The 23,998-nt window shown below is 44.8% G+C and overlaps 1 protein-coding gene across 1 annotated transcript in view; it reads left to right on the top strand.

The window, feature by feature from the left end:
* The window catches only part of LOC122932620 (sterol O-acyltransferase 2-like), a 56,506-nt gene extending 32,894 nt beyond the window's left edge, over positions 1-23,612 (top strand). The window contains exons 9-15 of the mRNA XM_044287134.1: positions 1,755-1,800; positions 3,938-4,067; positions 13,065-13,162; positions 13,247-13,345; positions 13,429-13,564; positions 21,045-21,190; positions 23,201-23,612. Of these exons, the coding sequence (XP_044143069.1) occupies positions 1,755-1,800; positions 3,938-4,067; positions 13,065-13,162; positions 13,247-13,345; positions 13,429-13,564; positions 21,045-21,190; positions 23,201-23,251 (706 nt within the window). The 3' untranslated portion in view covers positions 23,252-23,612. The remainder of the gene's footprint in view (positions 1-1,754; positions 1,801-3,937; positions 4,068-13,064; positions 13,163-13,246; positions 13,346-13,428; positions 13,565-21,044; positions 21,191-23,200) is intronic.
* The last annotated feature ends 386 nt before the right edge of the window (positions 23,613-23,998 follow it).

Raw genomic sequence — 23,998 nt, 5'->3', positions numbered from 1 at the left:
GATGTCTTCAGTTCCGGAACGGAACGTTTTTTGGCCGGAGAAAATAGCGCAGCATGCTGCGCTTTTTGCTCCGGCCAAAAAAACGGAAGACTTGCCGCAAGGCCGGATCCGGAATGAATGCATATTGAAAGGCATTGATCCGGATCCGGCCTTAAGCTAAACGTCGTTTCGGCGCATTGCCGGATCCGACGTTTAGCTTTTTTAGAGTGGTTACCATGGCTGCCGGGACGCTAAAGTCCCGGCAGCCATGGTAAAGTGTAGCGGGGAGCGGGGGAGCAGCATACTTACCATCCGTGCGGCTCCCGGGGAGCTCCAGAGTGACGTCAGGGCGCCCCAGGCGCATGGATGACGTGATCGCATGGCACGTCATCCATGCGCATGGGGCGCTCTGACGTCATTCTGGAGCTCCCCGGGAGCTGCACGGATGGTAAGTATACCGCTCCCCCGCTCCCCGCTCCTACTATGGCAACCAGGACTTTAATAGCGTCCTGGGTGCCATAGTAACACTGAAAGCATTTTGAAGACGGATCCGTCTTCAAATGCTTTCAGTACACTTGCGTTTTTCCGGATCCGGCGTGTAATTCCGGCAAGTGGAGTACACGCCGGATCCGGACAACGCAAGTGTGAAAGAGGCCTTAGTCTCCTGAATATCTTAGATGCACTTAGTAATTCTGCACTTTGAGAATGCTGCAAGCTATAATTAGGCAAGCTAATACTATGTTGCTATATATAAACACACTCCCACAAAAGCTCCTCCCCCAACAACAAATTTAACACCTTAATCACCCTATGCTCATTTGCAATCAGACAATAGCAAAAAACTGTCTAACAAATCCCTTACCTGTTTTGAAGCACAATGTCTGAGTAGCCACCAAAAACACAGCTGAAGTTCTGCTGTTTTGAAGCACAGTGTCTGAGTAGCCACCAAAAACACAGGTGAAGTTCTGCTGTTTTGAAGCACAGTGTCTGAGTAGCCACCAAAAACACAACTGAAGTTCTGCTGTTTTGAAGCACAGTGTCTGAGTAGCCACCAAAAACACAGCTGAAGTTCTGCTGTTTTGAAGCACAGTGTCTGAATAGCCACCAAAAACACAACTGAAGTTCTGCTGTTTTGAAGCACATTGTCTGAGTAGCCACCAAAAACGCAGCTGAAGTTCTTCTGTTTTGAAGCACAGGGTCTGAGTAGCCACCAAAAACACAGCTGAAGTTCTGCTACAGTGGAAAATCTCTAAGTTAGTCTCCTGAATATCTCAGATGCACTTAGTAATGCTGCACTTTGAGAATGCTGCAAGCTATAATCCATGCCCCCAATGTGGAGATATCAGCCTTTTATTTTTATGCAAATTAGACTCTAGGTGCAATGAGGGCATTGTCATAGGACATACAAGCTCCGTTCATTTTCTTCCCAGCTGCACCCCCAACACTTTGACTGACAGGGCCAGGCAGTAAAGACGTAGTCACATGGCCCCATTGTTTTACGGCAGCATGTTCGGCGGACTGCTTGGCTGAAGATTGCCCATCTGCCTGGCTGAACACTATGAACATGTATATACATCTGGGCAACATTGTGAACATTTGTTACATATTATGATGCCTTGTGGAGTATATTTTCAGGAGACGTTGAAACTAAAAAAAGAAAGCTATAAATACATAACATATTAACTATATGTTATCTCAAGATAAAAATGTGCAAAGTGTTCTGTAATCTCTCAGGTTCACATTGTGTCACGCTCTTCTGTTTTGCCTCCACACAGGACACCATACATAAGGTGGAAATATGTGGCTAAGAACTTTGCCCAGGTAAGGTATAAGTTGAGACAGGCTTTAGATGGGAAGAACTGGCTCCATACCAACCAGTGTCATGATATATTTAATGATTGGGGTGCTGGTTGCTCTAGAGCAGGGATCAGCACCTTCCAGCACTCCAGCTGTTTTGAATCTACAACTCCCAGAATACTCCTGTCACTTCTATGGGAGTTACAAGAACAGCCGTGTAAGGCCTCTTTAACACGAGTGAGTTCCATGGATTGGACTTGCAGCATATGTCTGCGAGAGCATGCGTCCTGACCTCCCAGCACTGACTGGGTTGCATAGCATTATATTAATTTATATATTCTTTAATGTATTGAATAACACTGACATAATGCTGTCAGTGCTATACAGGACAGGATGTCAGGACGGGTGCTCTCGCTGACACAGGCTGCGAGTCCAATGCGTGGAACTAGCTTGTGTGAAAGGGGCCTAAGCTGCATGCTAGGAGTTGTAGTATCACAGTACTTGGAGTGCCAAAGGTTGCTGATCCCTGTGCTAGAGATACACCCATATCTTTAGTTACATGTATTGTAATGGCGTTAATCTTTTACTAAATGAAAAATGGCTCCCACTGTTGCATAGGTTTATGTGCATTGCTGTGGTCCATTCAAATACAACAATTAAATAGTTTAATCAGTGCGGCCCAACGCAAGGAAATCCTATTATAATTAAACCCCACGAGTAACGTGTGCAATGTATCTTTATAGCATCTAGTACATGACTGTATTTTAAGGGGTTGTCTCATTTCAGTAAATTACATTTATCATGTAAACAAAGTTAATACAAGGCACTTACTAATGTATTGTGATTATCCATATTGCCTCCTTTGCTGCTCTTTTCCAGCGGTGATGACCACCTTGCAGTCCAGCAGCTGTGGCCGTCCTTGCACACTAAAGGAAAAAAAAAACAGCCTCTCTGGTGGACGGGACCATGGGAGTGCCAGGACTTTTTCCTATAGTGTGCAAGCACGGCCACCACTGCTGGACTGCAGGGTAGTCTGTCACGGTAGGCAAGATAAGGGAAGGAAACAGAACACAGCAAAGCAAACAAAACCACTGACTAGGCCCCAAATTCTAGGGAACAAAGGGGTCACCTCCTAGCAATCCCTAAAACACTTTCCCTAAGCTGCTATGCCCATGTGCATATCTCAATGGTAGATATGCACATGCCCACGTACCTAAGAATATAACACACTGAACCAAACCCTCGGCTGTAGGGAAGAGGGAAAGAGACACCCAGCTCCTTCTAAAACTGAAGGAGCCAGCGTCTCCCTAGAGGCCCAGTCAAATCAGACACAAAAGGAAAAAGGGAAAGGAACTTATCTAGAGATGTGCTTGAGCAGACGATCCACCGAAGCTCCAGAGCTCACACAAGGCAGAACTATATCCCGCAAAGGCTATAGGGAGAAAGAGGAATAAATAAAGGAACAACACCTGGGAGGAGGTGGGGTTCTGCTCAAACCCATAACAAAACAAACTGTCAGATCTAGTCAAGTGTAGCAATTCTGACAGATCTCCTCAGAACACCCACAGGGCAGGGTCTGACATAGTCATAACCGCTGGAAGTGAGCAGTGTATAATGTGATGAAAAACAAATCCAGCCAGCAAAGGAAGCAATATGGACAATTACAATACATTAGTAAGTGCCTGGTATTAACTTTGTCTACATGATAAATGCCTTTTTCTGAAGTGAGGCAACCCGTTTAAAGCACCTCTGTCATATGGTGAAGGCAATTTACTTACTGAAGTTACATTATTGTCTCAGTTGTTAATGGAGCCAATATTGTGAATATGTTCTTGGTTCCCTCTCTCTGCCAACCAAACACAGTGCCGTCCATTTGATAGCGGCTGTGCTTGGTATCACAGCTCAGCCCCATTCACTTCAATGGGGCTGAGCTGCACCTAGGCCATGTGACCGATGAACGTGACATCACATGGCCTAGGGAAAGCTGCGAGAAGGGCACGGCACTACTGCGAACACTATTGCCTTCTCAAACAGCTGATCAAATACTGATGGCCTATCTAGAGGACAGTTCATCATTATAAAAGTCTCTTTAAGGTGACGATAAAAAGAATGTATCGTGTGAAATATAATAATCTGTTTTTAATTTTCTCAATATCAATAGTTTCTTGGCGGTATGTTTTTTGGGTACTTTATCATGGTCACACTCTGCATCCCTGTATTCAAAAACATGAGCAAGCAGCCATTCAGTACCAAGACCTTGGTGCTTTCCATCTTCCATGCCACCCTGCCTGGTAAGACTAAGAGCAGACACAGTCCATGGACAAGAGAGGTGCTGTTTCTGGAAGTAAAGCAGATCCTTTTCTCTAACCTCATACAACCCCTTAACATACTTGTTACTGATTTTGCTCCTGCTATTAACCACCCGTTCCCCACACACATTCAGTTATCTCTTATTTCAGCCACTAAGTCTGTGTGTTATAGCTGTACTATTAATTGGAAACAATGAAGGGAAGGCAACGCTTGAACGGAGCACAGCCTTCTCTTCAAACAGCTGATCGGTTGGGGTGCCGGATGTCAGACCCCCGCCAATCTGATATGGATGACTCATCAATATTAAAGTCCCATAAAATCCCTTTAATGATACGAATACTGATGTACTTTTCTTCACCTCTTGGCATTGTATTTTTTCCAGTGACATGTCTAGTAGAATATTTCAGTCTGTACGTGAGATATAAAAATATTTCTTGCAGAAATGCATGCAATCTAAATACATTCCAGCCCACCCAGGTCTTTATGCCATCTGTCCACCATCAGCAAGTTAATACAGGCAGTTTCAAATTAATAGTACAGCGCACCCTTCTCTTCAAACAGCTGATCGGTGGGGGTGCTCGGTGTAGGAACCCCGCCAATCTGATATTGATGACCTATCCTGAGGATAGTTCATCAATATTAAACTCCTGGAAAACCCCTTTAAATCGTTATCTATCTCTATATCATTAAAGTGAGACTAAACGATTTATAGGTGATCTCTTGGTTAGTATGTAAGTCAAGGACCTCTGCTCCTCCAATTTGGCACGTTATATGAGAAAACTCATATCTATAGTGAGATATCTGTGTGCCAAAAACTTCCATATGTAAAACAATAACATATGACTAAAATGTCACCTACACTGATAAATTAAACAACAAACAAATGGACATTAAATATAAATTGTATTTATTTATTAAAAAGAAAAATCCAGATTGGCAGTAAGTACCGTAAGTTGTACTTGTAATAATTATCGTAATAAAAATCATATTTACTGTCATAAATCTCAAGATGCTGCAGTGCTGTGGCCTATTAGAGCATATGGATAATATAGTGAGGGTGATCCCTGCTACTGTCAGAATGGAGAGATTTTAAAGGGGTATTCTAACCTTAGATATGTATGGCATTTCCACAGGATATGCCAAAAACGTCTCATAGATGTTGCACTCTAGGACCTGCGTCTCGCCCAAGAAAGGGTTTTCCCCCTGTCTGTGTCACATTTAGCCAGGTAGGCACTGCACCCAGGCAGAGAATGAGTGGAAAGGTGGCCATGAATGTTCACGGCTCTCTACATTCACTTCTGTGGGGTAAGCATGCCCAGCTATGTCAAACTAATTTAATTAGTTTCTATGAGGAGGTAAGTTCTAGCAGTGGCGTCTCTAGCTTTCAAATTTTGGGGGGGCACACCGGGGGCCAGGACAAAAGTAGGGGGGGGCAGCTATAACAACGATACATTTACACAAGTACGCTTAGAAATGCTGCGATACTTTACCCAATACCTAAAACCGCAACAGGGAAGAAAAGTCCAGCTGTCTGTGGATGACACTTTTATAGAGAGGGGGATCTGTGGATGACACTGCTATGGGGGGGGGGATCTGTGGATGCCACATACCGTGTAATGTATAGCATCTTATGCTATATATGTCATCCACAGATCCACCCCATGACAGTGTCATCCCCATTTCCCCCTCCCTATAACAGTGTCATTGTCACGAGGGTGTCAAGAGCCACGCCTGACTCCGTTGTACCCGGGGTCAGGAGGTCGCAGCGGTTGGCTGCACGCTCTATGTCAGATAGGGAAGTTTCCTTATTGTAGCTTTCTGGGTTTGCTTTACAAACCCTTTTGGCTCACTCAGGGATCCGTAGCTCCTTCTCTCAGCTGTTCCTTGTCCAGCACTCCCAATCCTCCTTATATTCCCCTCTCACACTTCTCTGGTTGCCAGATATAGAGCTTCCTGCCTGGACATCTATTCTGACCCACTGGAGCTGTGTTGCTGCGTTCTCTGAGTGTTGCCTTAGAACGCTACCCTCCGGATCCCTGTTGGACCTTTGTGGACAATTGTTGCCGTCCACCTGGGTGTTTGTGTTTGTCTGTCCTCTCCCTGGTGTTTCCCTCTTAGTGCAGTGGTGAGGACTAGCGATCCCACCGGCCCGTTCATTATCTAGGGCTCATTTCAGGGAAAGCCAGGGTTTAGGCACGTGATCGCCGCACGGGTGAGGAACCCGTCTAGGGACGTCAGGGCAGGCAGGTGCCAGCTGCAAGGTGAGTTAGGGGTCACCACCTTTCCCTCTCCCTTGGGCAGGGCTTTCCCTGTTTTCCTCCCTGTGCGTGTTGCCGGTCATTACAGTCATCCACAGATCCCCCTCCGCGCCACTCACAGGAGTGAACATTTGACATTTCTAAACCGTAATCCATATCCTGCAGTAACTTTAACTTTAAATCAGGATTAAGCGGCCGCTCATCTCTACTAGTACCTTAACCTTACACCACTCGGCTAGCTTCGGTAACAGGGCCAGGCTACAGCCTACAGGTCCTGCCTGTTAGTTGTTATCGAGCGAGTGCTGATTTCTGCAGGTCAGAGGATACGGATTACAGTTTAGAAGAAATATACACTCCTGTGAGCGGTCCAGTGGCGGATCAGAGCCTGGTCTCGGGAGAGGCACTTCCAGATTATTTTCTGTCCGCCGCCACAGAACAAGGGTGCTTATACAACAGACTACACAGTGTAGAGGCATACTATATATTGTGGGGCACAGTGTAGCGGTATACTGTATATTGTGGGGCACAGTGTAGGCTATATGTGTATAACAAACATATTTCACATGAACACTTACAGTTACTTGGCTTGGCCCTTGGGGGTCTCGGTCGCCACTTCCACACTTTGGCCGGGGGCTCGACGGAGCTGATGTTGTGCTTTATCCTAATGAGAAAGATTTCATAATAAGGATTTGGAGAAGAGGCAGAGGAATAGCAGAGCAGGGAGAGGCTGGTGCTGCTACTAGGGGGTCATACCATGGGGGAGTAATAAAGCCCACCATAATGCCCCCCAGTAGTAATAATTCTCCTTATAATGTGACAATGCAAAAAATACCCCCTTATGCCCCCAGTTGAGCTAATGTCCCCCATAATGTGCCAGTATAAAATACCCCTATATAGTGCCCCCAGTAAATGCCCCATAGTGCTCCTCTCCCCTTCCTCCTAGTGCCCCCATAATGTACCAGTATAAAATGCCCCAGTAGATGCCCTCAATGTCCCCCATAATTTTGCAAGTATAAATGACCCCTTCTTAGTGCCCCCGTAGATGACTCCACGTGCCAGTAATAAGCCCCCCATTACGTGCCAGTAATAAGACCCCCATTACGTGCCAGTAATAAGACCCCCATCATGTGCCAGTAATAAGCCCCCCATCATGTGCCAGTATTAGGTCCCCCCCATCATGTGCCAGTATTAAGCCCCCCCATCATGTGCCAGTATTAAGGCCCCCCCATCATGTGCCAGCATTAAGTAAGTCCCCCCCCCCAATGTGCCATTATTAAGTAAGTCCCCCCCAATGTGCCATTATTAAGTAAGCCCCCCCATCATGTGCCATTATTAAGTAAGTCCCCCCCCAATGTGCCATTATTAAGTAAGCCCCCCCCATCATGTGCCATTATTAAGTCCCCCGCCCCCCCCCCCCCCCCAAGTCTCACTATTGTAAAAAAAAACACACATACTTACCTCAGTGTCAGCGAGTCAGCGATGCGATGCAGGCCTCTTCTGGCCTGTGTCCCACGCTGTATGGCTCAGGCGGCGCGATGACGTCATCGCGCCGCCTGCACCAGCCTCTGATAGGCTGCCGGCCTAGTGCCTGCAGCCTATCAGAGCAAGGGGAAGGGACACGCCTCTCCCTCCCCTGCACCGCCGCTTAGTGATGGGAAGTTCGGATCTTTTAGGTGAATCGGTTCATTCGAATCAGCTCATTCAAATGAACCAATTCATGAATCGGATCTTCGGTTCACTTGGTGAGTCAGACTGCTGAGCTGACTCGCAAGTGAACCGAAGACTCTAGGTGCCGGTGCGCATGCGCAGATGCTTGATACATTCGATTCACTCACTACTTGCTGCGCTGCTGACTCAGTGCAGTCGGCTCGTCTTCTTCAGCTCTCTCTGAACTCTGATTACTAGTATTGAGTGAGTCAGGAAGAGTGATTTATTATAGTAAAGGGAAGCTGAGGCTGACGCCGGACAGGAGGACTCAGGAGTCAGACAGGAGTCAGAAGCTGTCACTGTGGTGTGCAATGTGAATTGTTGTCTGTTGTGCATTGTTACCCACAGTGACAACAGTCTGACACTGACAGTACAATCCATAAAGGTGATGTGAACCTACCCTTAGGCCCCTTTCACACTTGCGTTGTCCGGATCCGGCATAGAGTTCCGTCGTCGGGGCTCTATGCCGGAAGAATCCTGATCAGTTTTATCCTAATGCATTCTGAATGGAGAGAAATCCGTTCAGGATGCATCAGGATGTCTTCAGTTCCGGAACGGAACGTTTTTTGGCCGGAGAAAATACCGCAGCATGCTGTACTTTTTGCTCCGGCCAAAAATCCTGAACACTTGCCGCAAGGCCGGATCCGGAATTAATGCCCATTGAAAGCTTTTTCTCAATGGTTACCATGGCTGCCGGGACGCTAAAGTCCTGGCAGCCATGGTAAAGTGTAGCGGGGAGCGGGGGACCAGCATACTTACCGTCCGTGCGGCTCCCGGGGCGCTCCAGAGTGACGTCAGGGCGCCCCACGCGCATGGATACGTCATCCATGCGCATGGGGCGCTCTGACGTCACTCTGGAGCGCCCGGGAGCCGCGCGGACTGTAAGTATACCGCTCCCCGCTCCTACTATGGCAACCAGGACTTTAATAGCGTCCTGGCTGCCATAGTAACACTGAAAGCATTTTGAAGACGGATCCGTCTTCAAATGCTTTCAGTACACTTGCGTTTTTCCGGATCCGGCGTGTACCTCCGGCAAGTGGAGTACACGCCGGATCCGGACAATGCAAGTGTGAAAGGGCCCTTAGTTATATAGCTACTGAATGAGATGCCTTTAACATATATATCTCCTGAGAAGCCAATTTGATTCTAAGGGGTTAATTTAATTCAACCTGTAATCTAAACTCTTGTGTCATCTGTCACTTCTCCTGTCCCTTAATCTTATCACTGTTGCAACAAAAGCAGCCTCAGCCTCAGTGTAATGTAACCTGCTCTACAGCCTGACTCACGGCTCTTTTAACTCAATGAATCGAATGAGTCACAAACTAAGTCGGATCTTTAGATTCTTTTAACTTGTGACTCATTCGATTCATTTCTATTCTTAAAGGGTTTCTACCACTTGCATATCACATATTTGGTGATCAGACACTAGCGATCCGCTAGTGTCTGATGTAGCTTACAAGCTAATTATTACCTTAATCCGTTCGGCCCATACCTCAAAAAAAGCACTTATATATTTATGCAAATGAGCCTCTAGGTGCTATGCAGGCGTTTTTCCAGCACCTAGAGGCTCCGTCTACCTTGCAGTTTGCCGCCCATCGCCTCGCTCCAGCACGCCCATCTTCAACTCTATTCGATCCTCCCCCTGCTTCTGCCTTCCGAAATCTCGCGCCTGTGCCGTTCGTCGCGGCATTCGGCGCAGGCGCAGTCAATGTCTGACCGCTCCGTGCTCAGACATTTCCACTGCGCCTGCGCCGATGACATCGGCGCAGGCGCAGTGAAAATGTCTGAGCACGGAGCGGTCAGACATTGACTGCGCCTGCGCCGAATGCCTCCGAAGACCGCGACGAACGGCGCAGGCGCGGGATTTCTGAAGGCTGAAGCAGGGGGAGGATCGAATACGGTAAGAGATGGGCGTGCTGGAGCGAGGCGATGGGCGGCAAACTGCAAGGTAGACGGAGCCTCTAGGTGCTGGAAAAACGCCTGCATAGCACCTAGAGGCTCATTTGCATAAAGATATAAGTGCTTTTTTTGAGGTATGGGCCGAACGGATTAAGGTAATAATTAGCTTGTAAGCTACATCAGACACTAGCGGATCGCTAGTGTCTGATCACCAAATATGTGATATGCAAGTGGTAGAAACCCTTTAAACTCCCTGCACTTGTGGGACTCGAGTCAGAGCTGCTGGTGTGCTGTGCTTGCCTTGCCCCCTCAGCTCTGGTTGGTGATTGGTTGGTGGGCGGGGAGGGGCTGGCAGAAGCCAGCTTCCACTCTGAGATCATATTACGCTCCTCCCCGTCCCTCCCTCAGGCTCCGGCTCCCTGAGTCCCTGCTGCCAGCAGCCTGAGGTGAGAGACTCTCTGTGACTGAGCTGAGCTCGGATCAGTCAAGTGAATGCTGCTGGCACAGGCAGTAGTAAGGAGATGAGCGCAATGGAAGCGCTCATCTCCCTGTGCCTGGCGGCGGCTCATTTTAGTTGGGGGGGCACATGGGGGGGCCCAGCATGATGTAGGGGGGGCCGTGGCCCCCTCTGGCCCCCCCCTGGCGACGCCACTGAGTTCTAGACATCAATGGATGTCGTATATCTGGACTTCTCCAAAGCATTTGACACTGTACCACATAAAAGGTTAGTATATAAAATGAGAATGCCCGGACTGGGAGAAAATGTCTGTAAGTGGGTAAGTAACTGGCTCAGTGATAGAAAACAGAGGGTGGTTATTAACGGTACACACTCAGATTGGGTCACTGTCACTAGTGGAGTACCTCAGGGGTCAGTATTGGGCCCTATTCTCTTCAATATAGTTATTAATGATCTTGCAGAAGGCTTGCATAGTAAAGTATCAATTTTAGCAGATGACACTAAATTGTGTAAAGTAATTAACACTGAAGAGGACAGTATACTGCTACAGAGGCATCTGGATAGATTGGAGGTTTGGGCAGAGAAGTGGCAGATGAGGTTTAACACTGACAAATGTATGGTTATGCACATGGGAAGGAATAATGCAAGTCACCAGTACATACTAAATGGTAAAACATTTGGTAACACTGACATGGTAAAGGACCTAGGAATTTTAATAAACAGCAAACTAAGCTGCAAAAAACAGTCAGGCAGCTGCTGCCATGGCCAATAAGATAATGGGTTGCATCAGAAGGGGCATAGATGCCCGTGATGAGAACATAGTCCTGCCACTTTACAAATCATTAGTCAGACCCCACATGGAGTACTGTGTACAGTTCTGGGCTCCAGTGAACAAGGCATACATAGCAGAGCTGGAGAGGGTACAGAGGAGGACTAAAGTAATAACTGGAATGGGGCAACTACAGTGACCTGAAAGATTATCAAAATTAGGGTTATTCACTTTACAAAAAAGACGACTGAGGGGCGATCTAATAACTATGTACAACTATATCAGGGGTCAGTACAGAGATCTCTTCCATCATCTATTTATTCCCAGAACTGTGACAAGGGGACACCTCCGCGTCTGGAGGAAAGAAGGTTTGTACACAAACATAGAAGAGGATTCTTTACTGTAAGAGCAGTGAGACTATGGAACTCTCTGCCTGAGGAGGTGGTGATGGTGAGTACAATAAAGGAATTCAAGAGGGGCCTGGATGTATTTCTGGAGTGTAATAATATTACAGGCTATAGCTACCAGAGAGGGGTTGTTGATCCAGGGAGTTATTCTGATTGCCTGATTGGAGTCAGGAAGGAATTTTTTTCCCCTTAAGTGGGGAAAATTGGCTTCTAACTCACAGTTTTATTTATTTTTTTGTCTTCCTCTGGATCAACTTGCAGGATAACAGGCCAAACTGGATGGACAAATGTCTTTTTTCGGCCTTATATACTATATTGCTATGTTACTATGTATTTCCATGACTATCATAGAAAAAAATGAAGAGAGCAGAGGACATGCGTTACTATCTGTCCACTTATTCTTTGCCTTGATGTGGTAGCCACCTCAATATGTAGGATGAGGGGGAACCCCTGTTCTGGAGATAGGTTCAGGTTCCAGAAGAGTGACCCGCACAGTATTTAACTGTGGTTCCTTGGGCCTACCAGAGGAAATTATTCTCGGGGCCCAACTCCTATATCATCAATAAAGTCAAAAAGTTTTTAAAACAAAAGAAATAGACCCTAGTGGCAAGGGATTAGCTCCAAAGGTAGCTGCAAATGTGTCCGAGCCTGGTCTTACTGGAGGATCCTCTGGTACTGTGATGTGCCATAAAAACTCTGGAGCCACATCTATTAGTCATTTATGGCATATCATGTGGATGACGGTGGGAAAAAACCCTTCACCAGCTACTCATGGCTTGATGGCCTTGAGATGTCCATGTATTCATTTGAAAGCTGCCTGTGCTATATTTCCTCTGTAGTGTTGACTGCAATGGAAGCTGATTGTAAATTCAACTGGCAATATCAGCTGTTTGCTGGGGGTCATGGCAGCCAGACCCGTGGCTCTCATACTAAAGGCTGGTCTGTGATGAGACAACCCCTTTAACTCCTAAATTGTTATAGGACAGGACCGTAACCAACAGTATATTATTCTATGATGATAAGAATAGAAATATGGGTGGGATTGTAACAACTTCCCAATTGTTTTTATGATGATAAGAGCAGTTATCACTGAGGCCTGAACATTAGATAAAACATAAAGGGGGTAATTTACTAATCTGAAATATGCCTAAATTAGGCGTATTTCAGGCGCAACTATCTGTTGCGCCGCTATCTGCAATTTTTCCCCGTTCACGCAGGTCTAAAATTGTGGGAAGGGGAGTCGTTCATAATTTTCTAAATGGTCTAAATGTAAGACAGCTCAGAAGCTTGCTTATATTTAAAAACTGGCGCTGGATGTGGCGAAGTTATGAAGAAGCCTGCGTCTCTTCATAACTTCGGCGGATCCACCGCCAGTTATGGAACTTTATTAAGACCGGCATCTAAAACGGCGGTCATAATAAATGTGTCCCAAAGTGTAATGAACTTGGCTTTGATTTTGTCTTTATTGTTCTATTTTCCAGGTATCTTTGTGCTGCTAATCTCATTCTTTGCATTTCTGCACTGCTGGTTGAATGCATTTGCTGAGATGCTCCGCTTTGCAGATCGCATGTTTTATAAGGTGACTACATCTTTCTTCATCTTACACAAAGGTTTTGTGCATTGGATTGCTTTACCATAAAGCTGCTGTTTCCATTTTCTACAGGACTGGTGGAATTCCAAGTCCTTCTCCAACTACTTCCGCACATGGAATGTGGTCGTCCATGACTGGTTGTATTATTATGTCTACCAGGATCTGCTATGGGTGAGGATTTCATCAGAAGAGTATTAGGACAATCTGGAGGTGTGAACCTGCACTCAACAACTGAAATCTTCTTTATCTTTCAGCTGCTCAAGAAGCGTTTTCGCACAGGAGTGATGCTCGCTGTATTCCTCATCTCTGCCACTGTACATGAATATGCTATAACAATGTCTCTTGGTTTCTTTTACCCGGTCATGTTCTGCCTTTTTGCTCTTATTGGAGGTATATATGACCACTATTTTCTTCTATGTCTTTTTCATAATGTTAGCAGTTGCAGTAGCATACATAGCAGAAAATGGGTCCCCATTATGTTCTGGTTCATGACACCCAAAACGGAAGTGTCTGGTGAGTCGATATCCCACCTCCTTTCCTCAGGAGATGTAAGCCCTGCACAAGTTCTCACCACCCAATAACAAAGAGAATGGGTCCTAACCAAGAATGGGCCCCATCCTCTCAGGACCCTAAAGCATCCATCTGCCTCTCCGGAATATGTGTCCTTGGTTAGCTGAAAATATGTCATTACTACAGAGACTTTATTCATGTGCATGTTTACTTATCCACATACATCTAAAATTCACCATCATGTTTGGCAGCTCCAAAGCTGCTGCACCATTTCTGCTAAGACTCAATAATCTGTCAATGTACTACCGTAAGTACCAAGGACCAGCACTAAAAAGTACAGTAACGATAATGCAGACCAGTGCATTTCAGTTGGTTAACCTGTGATTGTATGTTTCTTAAAGGGGTTGTGCAGGGTTGTCCTCAGGATAGATCATCAATTTCAGATCAGCGGGAGTCCGACAACCAGCACCCCCACTAATCAGCTGTTTGAAGAGGAGGTGACGCTCCATGCTCACTGCTTCCTTTTCATTACACTGCAGTTTGTCTCCCTTGCAGCGGTGGAGTAGTGTAATTACAAGTACTTGCCCCATTCAAATGAATGGAGCGAGTACTTGTAATTACAGGTGAAACTCAAAAAATTTGAATATCGTGGCTCTCATATATCATACAGAATAAGTCCATTTATTTCAGTAATGCAACTTAAAAGGAATTGCATTAATGCAGCTTAAAATTAGAATTTTGTGAAAAGGTTCAATATTCTAGGCTCAAAGTGTCATACTCTAGTCAGCTAATTAACCCATATCCCCTGGGTACATGAGATTGTGACTTTGGGTTTCATAAGCTGTAAGCCATAATCATCCAAATTATACCAAATAAAGGCTTGGAATATCTCGCTTTGCATGTAATGAGTCTATCTCATATATTAGTTTCACCTTTTAAGTTGCATTACTGAAATAAATGAACTTTGCACGATATTCTAATTTTTCGAGTTTCACCTGTACATTTGCTTCTGAAATGATGGGCAGTGTACTGAAGAGGAAGTAGCAGTTAAAGGGGTTCTCCAAGATTGGGAACCCATGTTCAGATGGCCAGGTAGGGTGCAGCAATTAAAAAAAAAAGTCTCACCTGTCACCATCCCTCTGGGTCCAGTACCTAGCTTTTTTTCACTGTCCCCTGCTTTTTTCTTAACTCTTGCACTCTGCCAGGCCATCTGAACATTAGTTTTCTGTCTTCTTTATTTAAAGTTGTCTGGCTAGGTCATCAATATCAGATCAGCAGGATCCAACTCCTGGCACCCCCACCGATCAGCTGTTTGAAGAAGCGTCCTCCTCGCAGTTTACCAAGCATAGTGCTGTCCATTGCATATCGACTGTGATTGGTATTGGAGCTCAGACCCATTCATTTGAATGAGATTGAGCTGCACATATGCTATGTAACCAATGAAAGTGATGTCACACTAACAGCTGATAAGCGGGGATGCTGGGAGTCAGACTCCTACTGATCAGCTATTGAAGACTTATCCTGAGAATAGGTCATCAATACTAAACACCCAGAAAACCCTTTAAAAGAGAACTTGTCAGGAGTTTCATGCTGCCCGAACCATGGCTCCCTGTTACAATTTATTTCAATTTTAAAACAGGCTCATCACAGTAAAATAAGTTATTTTTACCTTTGTTCCCCTACTGCTCCCGTTCTGACACTTCACAGTCTCCACTGGTCTGTGCCTCAGAAAGCAGAAACTGGTGGGGGACCATGAAACATCAGAGTGAAAGCAGTATGGGATCAGAAATCAATGGGGGACTGCAAAACATCAGCAACAGGAGCAGAGGGGATTGGAAAGCAGAAATCATCAGAGGCCCATGAAGCATCAGAACAGGAGTGGTGTGGGATTGGAAAGGTAAGAATAAATTACTTTATTCATTTACACCATATGGAGCCTTTATTTTTTTTAAATGACAAGACAAGCCCTTTAAAACAAAAAGGCACACTTCAAGTGGGCATATTTGTAGACAGTGGCTCGCCTTCCTAGACCTCTGGATTAAGGTGCACTGTCCTTGGAGCACCCAAAGCCAAATTAATATCTAGAATATAAATAATCGCTTTGATGACAGGCACTCTATTATCTAGTATGGCAGGAAAAATAGTCTGTGTTATAATAGTTGTACATTATATCCTTTTGATACTCAGTACACAATACAAAAAAACAATATAAAAAATGCAATGGAATAAAACAAAAAAATAAAAAATCTAAAAATAAAATGATGTATAAGAAGTCCACTCGTTTGGATTCTAATATGTTCTCCTATTCATCACACTTGATCCATCTATTAATCATGATATTCATAAATCATTAAATGAATAAATTATTGAACCATGATTCATGTGACAGATAAATGGATAATTCCTGCAAATCAATGGTTAAATCACCCAAAAAATTTGATTGCAGAAAAATAATGAATAAATTAGTCCTCCTTTGAAGTTGATTCTGCATATTACTGCATATAATCCATAATGTTCAATTAAAAAATATGAAAAATATAAGAAATAGATGGGAAATACCGGTAGTCATTAGTTCATATCCTCTTGTTCAAGCTGTGTGTATATATATATTTGTATTTTGTTTCTTCAATAATTAACTGGTAGTTCATATATTCTTATTCAAGCTGTGTGTATATATATATATATATATATATATATATATATACACACACACACACACACACACACACACACACGGAAAAAAAATATAAACGCAACACTTTCGGTTTTGCTCCCATTTTGCATGAGCTGAACTCAAAGATCTTAAACATTTTCTACATACACAAAAGACCCATTACTCTCAAATAGTATTAGTGAGCACTTCTCCTTTGCCAAGATAATCCATCCCACCTCACAGCTGTGGCATAACAAGGTGCTGATTAGACAGCATGAATATTGCACAGGTGTGCCTTAGACTGCACACAATAAAAGACCACTCTGAAATGTGCAGTTTGATCACACAGCACAATGCTACAGATGTCACAACGTTTGAGGGAGCGTGCAATTGGCATGCTGACTGCAGGAATGTCTACCAGAGCTGTTGCCCATGAAATGATTGTTCATTTCTCTACCATAAGCAGTCTCCAAAGGCGTTTCAGAGAATTTGGCAGTACAGCTAACCGGCCTCACAACCGCAGACCACGTGTAACCACACCAGCCCAGGACCTCCACATCCAGCATGTTCACCTCCATGATCATCAGAGACCAGCCACCCGGACAGCTGCAGCAACAATCGGTTTGCATAACCAAAGAATTTCTGCACAAACTGTCAGAAACCGTCTCAGGACAGCTCATCTGCATGCTAGTCGTCCTCATCGGGGTCTGGACCTGACTGCAGTTCGTCATCGCAAGCGACTTGAGTGGGCAAATGCTCACATTCTATGGCATCTGCCATGTTGGAGAGGCGTTCTGTTTACGGATGAGTCCTGGTTTTCACTGTTCTGGGCAGATGGCAGACAGCGTGTGTGGCGTTGTGTGGGTCAGTGGTTTACTGACGTCAATGTTGTGGATCGAGTGGCCCATGGTGGCGGTGGGGTTATGGTATGGGCAGGCGTATGTTATGGACAACGAACACCGGTGCATTTTATTGATGGCATTTTGAATGCACAGAGATACCGTGACGAGATCCTGAGGCCCATTGTTGTGCCATTCATCCACGACCATCACCTCATGTTGCAGCATGATAATGCACGGCCCCATATTGCAAGGATCTGTACACAATTCCTGGAAGCTGAAAACTTCCCAGTTCTTGCATGGCCAGCATACTCACCAGACATGTCACCCATTGAGCATGTTTGGGATGCTCTGGATCGCCATATATGACAGCGTGTTCTAGTTCCTGCCAATATTCTGCAACTTCGCACAGCTATTAAAGAGGAGTGGACCAACATTCCACAGGCCACAATCAACAACCTGATCAACTCTATGCGACAGAGATGTGTTTCACTGCGTGAGGAAAATGGTGGCCACACCATATACTGACTGGCTTTCTGACCCCCCCCCCCCCTCCCCCTCCCCGATAAGGCAAAACTGTGCACATTTCATAGTGGACTTTTATTGTGGGCAGTCTAAGGCACACCATCAGTCTCTTCAGTAATGAAATACTAATTCGTATATAGATCATGTATCTTTGATTAGTAGGATACTTTATAATTGTTATTACATTACCACCCTTTGGACAATCTGTGTTTGTCTCTGTGTGCTCGTCCTCCTGCACTTGCCTTGCTGTTAATCGAGGCAGAAGCTTCTTGCCTGGCGCTGCTCAAGTATTTCAGAGTCCCACGTGGTCTGTAGCTTTACGCTTACCCACCTGATCGTTGCATTCAATGTGCGGTCTGTTGTGCTATCCGATGCGAGTTGGAGGCTTGAATTTACAGTACAGACCAAAAGTTTGGAAACACCTTCTCATTCAAAGAGTTTTCTTTATTTTTATGACTAAGAAATTAACAAATGTGGAATTATATGCATAACAAAAAAGTGTGAAACAACTGAAAATATGTCATATTCTAGGTTCTTCAAAGTAGCCACCTTTTGCTTTGATTACTGCTTGGCACACTCTTGGCATTCTCTTGATGAGCTTCAAGAGGTAGTCACCTGAAATGGTTTTCACTTCACAGGTGTGCCCTGTCAGGCAGTGGTGTATCTTGGTTTTGTGCTGCCCTAGGCAAGACTAAACGTGGGCACCCCCCTAATATAAATTTGATCCACCCCTTCCTGTCAAGGCCAAACCCCTTCATCTGTAAACCCCATCCCTTCCTCTTTAGGCTCCACCCTTTCCTGTTAGAGCTAGCGATAGTACAATATTAACCCCTCCCTAATTCTCCCCCCTCTAACCACCCAACGGGTCCCAACCCCCTTACCCCATAAAACAACTAAGTAATTCATGTTTTGTGAATTACTGTAATGTAAGTACTTAGTTTTTGAAGACAGCAGGCTCAGGGATCAGTGCACAGGTGGCCGGGGCCTGGCCTCAGTTTTCACGGTGACCATGTGCAGGATCCGTTCTGCACTTGGAGGAGATAAGGCTCACCCTAGCGTTGCCGGCCCGTGACTCCACCTCCGTGTGACGTCACAACGGCAACGTGCGGATGCAAAAGGCAGGGGAGGTCAGGAGGAAGTCAGGAGAAGGAGGAAGTAAGTCTTTCAACTCCTTCACTATGCGGCGCCGGCGATGCCGCTCGCATAGTGAAGGATCGGATCGGACAAGGGGCAAAAAAAATATTTAGCATATTGTGTAACTATCACTACGCAAACCAGGCATTTTGCAGCCCCATTGGCAAGTGCCACCCTAGGCAAATGCCTTGTTTGCCTTGTGATAGATACACCCCTGCTGTCAGGTTTAATAAGTGGGATTTCTTGCCTTATAAATGGGGTTGGGACCATCAATTGCGTTGTGGAGAAGTCAGGTGGATACACAGCTGATAGTCCTACTGAATAGGCTGTTAGAATTTGTATTATGGCGAGAAAAAAGCAGCTAAGTAAAGAAAAACGAGTGGCCATCATTACTTTAACAAATGAAGGTCAGTCAGTCTGAAAAATTGGGAAAACTTTAAAAGTGTCCCCAAGTGCAGTCACAAAAACCATCAGGCACTACAAAGAAACTGGCTCACATGCAGACCGCCCCAGGAAAGGAAGACCAAGAGTCACCTCTGCTGCGGAGGATAAGTTCATCCGAGTCACCAGCCTCAGAAATCGCAGGTTAACAGCAGCTCAGATTAGAGACCAGGTCAATGCCACACAGAGTTCTAGCAGCAGACACATCTCTAGAACAACTCTTAAGAGGAGACTGTGTAAATCAGGCCTTCATGGTAGAATATCTTCTAGGAAACCACTGCTAAGGACAGGCAACAAGCAGAAGAGACTTGTTTGAGATAAAGAACACAAGGAATGGACATTAGACCAGTAGAAATCTGTGCTTTGGTCTGATGAGTCCAAATTTGAGATCTTTGGTTCCGACCACCGTGTCTTTGTGCGACGCAGAAAAGGTGAACGGATGGACTCTACATGCCTGGTTCCCACCGTGAAGCATGGAGGAGGTGTGATGGTGTGGGGGTGCTTTGCTGGCGACACTGTTGGGGATTTATTCAAAATTGAAGGCATACTGAACCAGCATCGCTACCACAGCATCTTGCAGCGGCATGCTATTCCATCCGATTTGCGTTTTGTTGGACCATCATTTATTTTTCAACAGGACAATGACCCCAAACACACTTCCAGGCTGTGTAAGGGCTATTTGACCATGAAGGAGAGTGATGGGGTGCTGCGCCAGATGACCTGGCCTCCACAGTCACCGGACCTGAACCCAATCGAGATGGTTTGGGGTGAGCTGGACCGCAGAGTGAAGGCAAAAGGGCCAACAAGTGCTAAGCATCTCTGGGAACTCCTTCAAGACTGTTGGAATACCATTTCAGATGACCACCTCTTGAAGCTCATCAAGAGAATGCCAAGAGTGTGCAAAGCAGGAATCAAAGCAAAAGGTGGCTACTGAGGAACCTAGAATATGACATATTTTCAGTTGTTTCACACTTTTTTATTATGTATATAATTCCACATGTGTTAATTCATAGTTTTGATGCCTTCAGTGTGAATCTACAATTTTCATAGTCATGAAAATAAAGAAAACTCTTTGAATGAAAAGGTGTGTCCAAACTTTTGGTCTGTACTGTATATTTACAGCGGAGATGGTAATCACTGGGGTTGTTTATATGTATCCCTTTAAATATTTGTGGACATAGCTATGGCTTGTATAACCAGCTTTATGCTTGGATATGCAAAGGTTCTGTTGTTTATTTGTAGGTTCCTTACAGCATGTGTAGAGTGTATATGTTATGTATTGGTATAAGTAAGGCTACTTTTACACTAGCGTTTTCAATTACGCTATTAAGATCCGTCATAGGGTCTTAATAGCGGAAGAAAACGCTTCAGTTTTGTCCCCATTTATTGTCAATGGGGACAAAACTGAACAGAACAAAACAGAATGCACCAAAATGCATTCCGTTCCGTTTGGCTGCGTCCCTATCACAGACAGAAAAACGCTGCTTGCGATGTGGTGCGGAGCAAGACGAATCTGACACCATGTAAGTCAACGGGGACAGATTTATTTTCTCTGACTCAATAGAAAATGGACCTGTCCCCCTTTGACTTTCAATGGTGTTCAAGATGGATCTGTCATGGCTATAGAAGACATAATACAACCGGATCAGTTCATGACAGATGCATGCGGTTGTATTATTGTAATGGAAGCGTTTTTACAGATCCATGATGGATCCGCGAAAAAAGCTAATGTGAAAGTAGCCTAAGACTTCCTTCTTATGTTTTCCAGTCATATTTAATTTCATGATGAATGATAAACGGACCAGCCCAATTTGGAATGTGATGTTATGGACCTTCCTCTTCATTGGTCAGGGGATCCAGCTGTGCTTATATTGTCAGGAGTGGTACGCCCAGATCCACTGCCCCCTCACAGAGGTAAATCTGAATAGTGATTAATGTACTAAATACAGATCAGGGATCAGTAGGAGAAGATGACCTATTCTAGATTCTACTAATACAATAGATGATTCCTGACTGACACATTCTGGTTGGTTTTTAGCCATGGACGCACAGACACATGAATGCTTGCTGTAGCAAGAAAGGAACATTGTATTCAATGTAATATTTATAGTGCAAATACAAAATACATGAATGGGACATTCTGTGCCCTGACGCTCAGTGTTCCCAGTTCACATCCTTTTCTACATTTACCACACCTTTAAAAGTATTGATATACAGAACACAAAAGTGTGTGCAGTCTTAGAATCCCTCGTGGGCTTATGCCCAAGCAATTATGGGGAACGAGCCAAATGTTCCCGATAGCTGCTGATCGCTTATGCAGGATAATGTGCTTCCAGCAAATGATGATTTTAAAGGCTATGGGCACCTTTGGGGACACGGCGTCAGAGCAGCTCTCGGAGTTGATTCACGGTAGAGAAGAATGCAATGGTCTGAAAATGCACTGAAAATGAAAGCTGTAAAGGAAAAACTGTTGAATTTTTTTTTTAAAAGACAGGCTACAAAAATAATGGAGGGTCTTTAAGGGGTTATCCAAACCCTATAATGCCCCCTCTAATGTACAGGAGCGGGAAGAAAAGCAAGAGCACCTCGGGGATCAGATGCGCTCTTTTCTTCCCGCTCCGAACTCTGACAGGAATAAGACAGTTGTAGAGATAGAGTCGGAGCGGGGAGCGCGCCAGTGCCTGGGGTAGACTGGGCATGCGCTGCTCTTATTAGGAAAAGCAGCGCATGTGCAGTTAGAATAAAGCCATGGACGAGCTTTCTCTAATGCTCCTTCACTTCACGTGCAGCTATGAACCAACTGGCTGCACGCAGAGCGGGGCTGAGGGGGAGGGGCTAATTATAAAAACATTACTATTCAGATTTTTTTAATAAAGTATATTAGGAAACACTTTTTTACCCTACCTCCCACTATATAGTGGAATCTACTTATATAGTGGCCAACCCCTTTAATCCGTATAGCCTTGAGCAAAGAAGGGAAAGGGGGATATGATCAAAACCTTTAAATAAGTAAAAGGGATTATCCAAGATCTATAATGCCTGCCCATATATGCCTGGGTCTCTCACAGAGGTTGTACTTACCTCGCTCCCCAGCACCCGCGACACTTCTCATACCGGCATGGCTGCCGCTGCATCTCACCATCACGCAGATGAAAACATCTGGCTTCGGCGGGGGGGTTAGCCAATAGCAGGCCTCGACCGGGACGAGCCTCCCTAGCATCACCCGCAATGCCCACAAGGCCGCCGACGGGGAGATGCAGCAGCGGCTGTGTCGGTATGAGAAGCAACGAAGGTGCCAGGGAGTGAGGTAAGTACAACCTCTGTGAGAGGCCCGGGCATATGGGGGGCATTATAGATCTTGGATAACCCCTTTAAAGGTTTAAATAAGGCTCTGGAAGAAAGAGTTCTCAATAAGAAGCTAAACACAACAACAAGGGGCACAATGTGAAATTAGTTTGGGGTATGATCAGGAGCAATGTCTGGAAATACTATTTTACTGCAACAGTGGTTGAAGTGTGGAACAAACTTCCAGCTGATGTGGTTGGGAAATCTACAGTAAGTGAATTTAAACCAGCCTGGAATAAACACATGTCTATCCCAAGATAAAAGATATAAAACAAAATAATACAAGCGTAGTCTAGATGGACCAGGTGGTCTTTTTATGCCTTTAATCTTCTATGTTTCAAATGTAAAAATGAGTCAAATGCAATGATAATAAATATTGCCCCAAAGGTGTCCATAATGCCAGAGTAAAGATGCGGCAGAAAGGACACACCTCCTGAGCTGCCAGGTTGATATAAATCTAGCAGAGCATCTGGAACTGTGAATAGAGAGACATCTGGTTCTAGCCTTGTTAGAAACAGATTGTGATGTACTACATGATGTCATCATGGGATAACCTCTGATGTGTTTTTTTTTTTGCAGAAAACATTCTGGGGACTGGTTACTCCACGCTCATGGTCATGCCGTTTATGATTGGGACTATAGTAGCTGGTTAACAATATATCTCTATCTCCAAACATCTCTGATGACCACAGTATGTTCTAATATTCTTCCAGATATAATAAACTGAGATCCGAGAGGCTGAAATTATGACATTATATGTTCCTGTTGTCATACCGCTTTCTAGGAAATATACTGTGTAAATAAAATATCAGATGACATCAATTTTCTAAAAGTGTCTGAGAGAACAAATATTATGGTTACCTCAGGGAAGGATCAGTATTTACGAATAAGGACGATATGTCTGAAACGCGTTAACGAACACTGCATATGATGTGAATTGTGTCTGCTATCAAATATTATGAAATAAAGGAGAAGTTTTTAGGAGGACGAATATTGCATTCTGAAGTCGCCTTCCTTCATTTTTTGCCAAGGATTAGTAGTTAAATTCAAAGTTAATTTAAAGTTAAATTCAGTGGTTGAGATGTAACATCTGTAAAGATATCCCATGGTTTAAATGGGTTGCCCTAGTACAAAGTCTTATCTTCTATCTAAAGAATAGCGGATAAGTGTCTGATTGGCAGGGGTCCCACTGAGAATGGGGGCCCTGCTTTCCCCAGGTCGAAGGCAGTGGCGGTCATGCATATGCGCTGCCTCTACATTCAGCTCTATGGAACTGCTGAAGCTGGCCAAGTATAAAGGATTTTCTATATCTGGCAGAGTTGAATGGGAAAGAGCGTATCCATGAAACTAGGGAATACAGGATCCCAGTTCTCAAGA

The sequence above is a fragment of the Bufo gargarizans genome, chromosome 3 (genome assembly GCF_014858855.1).
Source record: "Bufo gargarizans isolate SCDJY-AF-19 chromosome 3, ASM1485885v1, whole genome shotgun sequence".
Lineage (NCBI taxonomy): Eukaryota > Metazoa > Chordata > Amphibia > Anura > Bufonidae > Bufo > Bufo gargarizans.
This window is presented reverse-complemented; position numbering and strand designations above follow the sequence as displayed.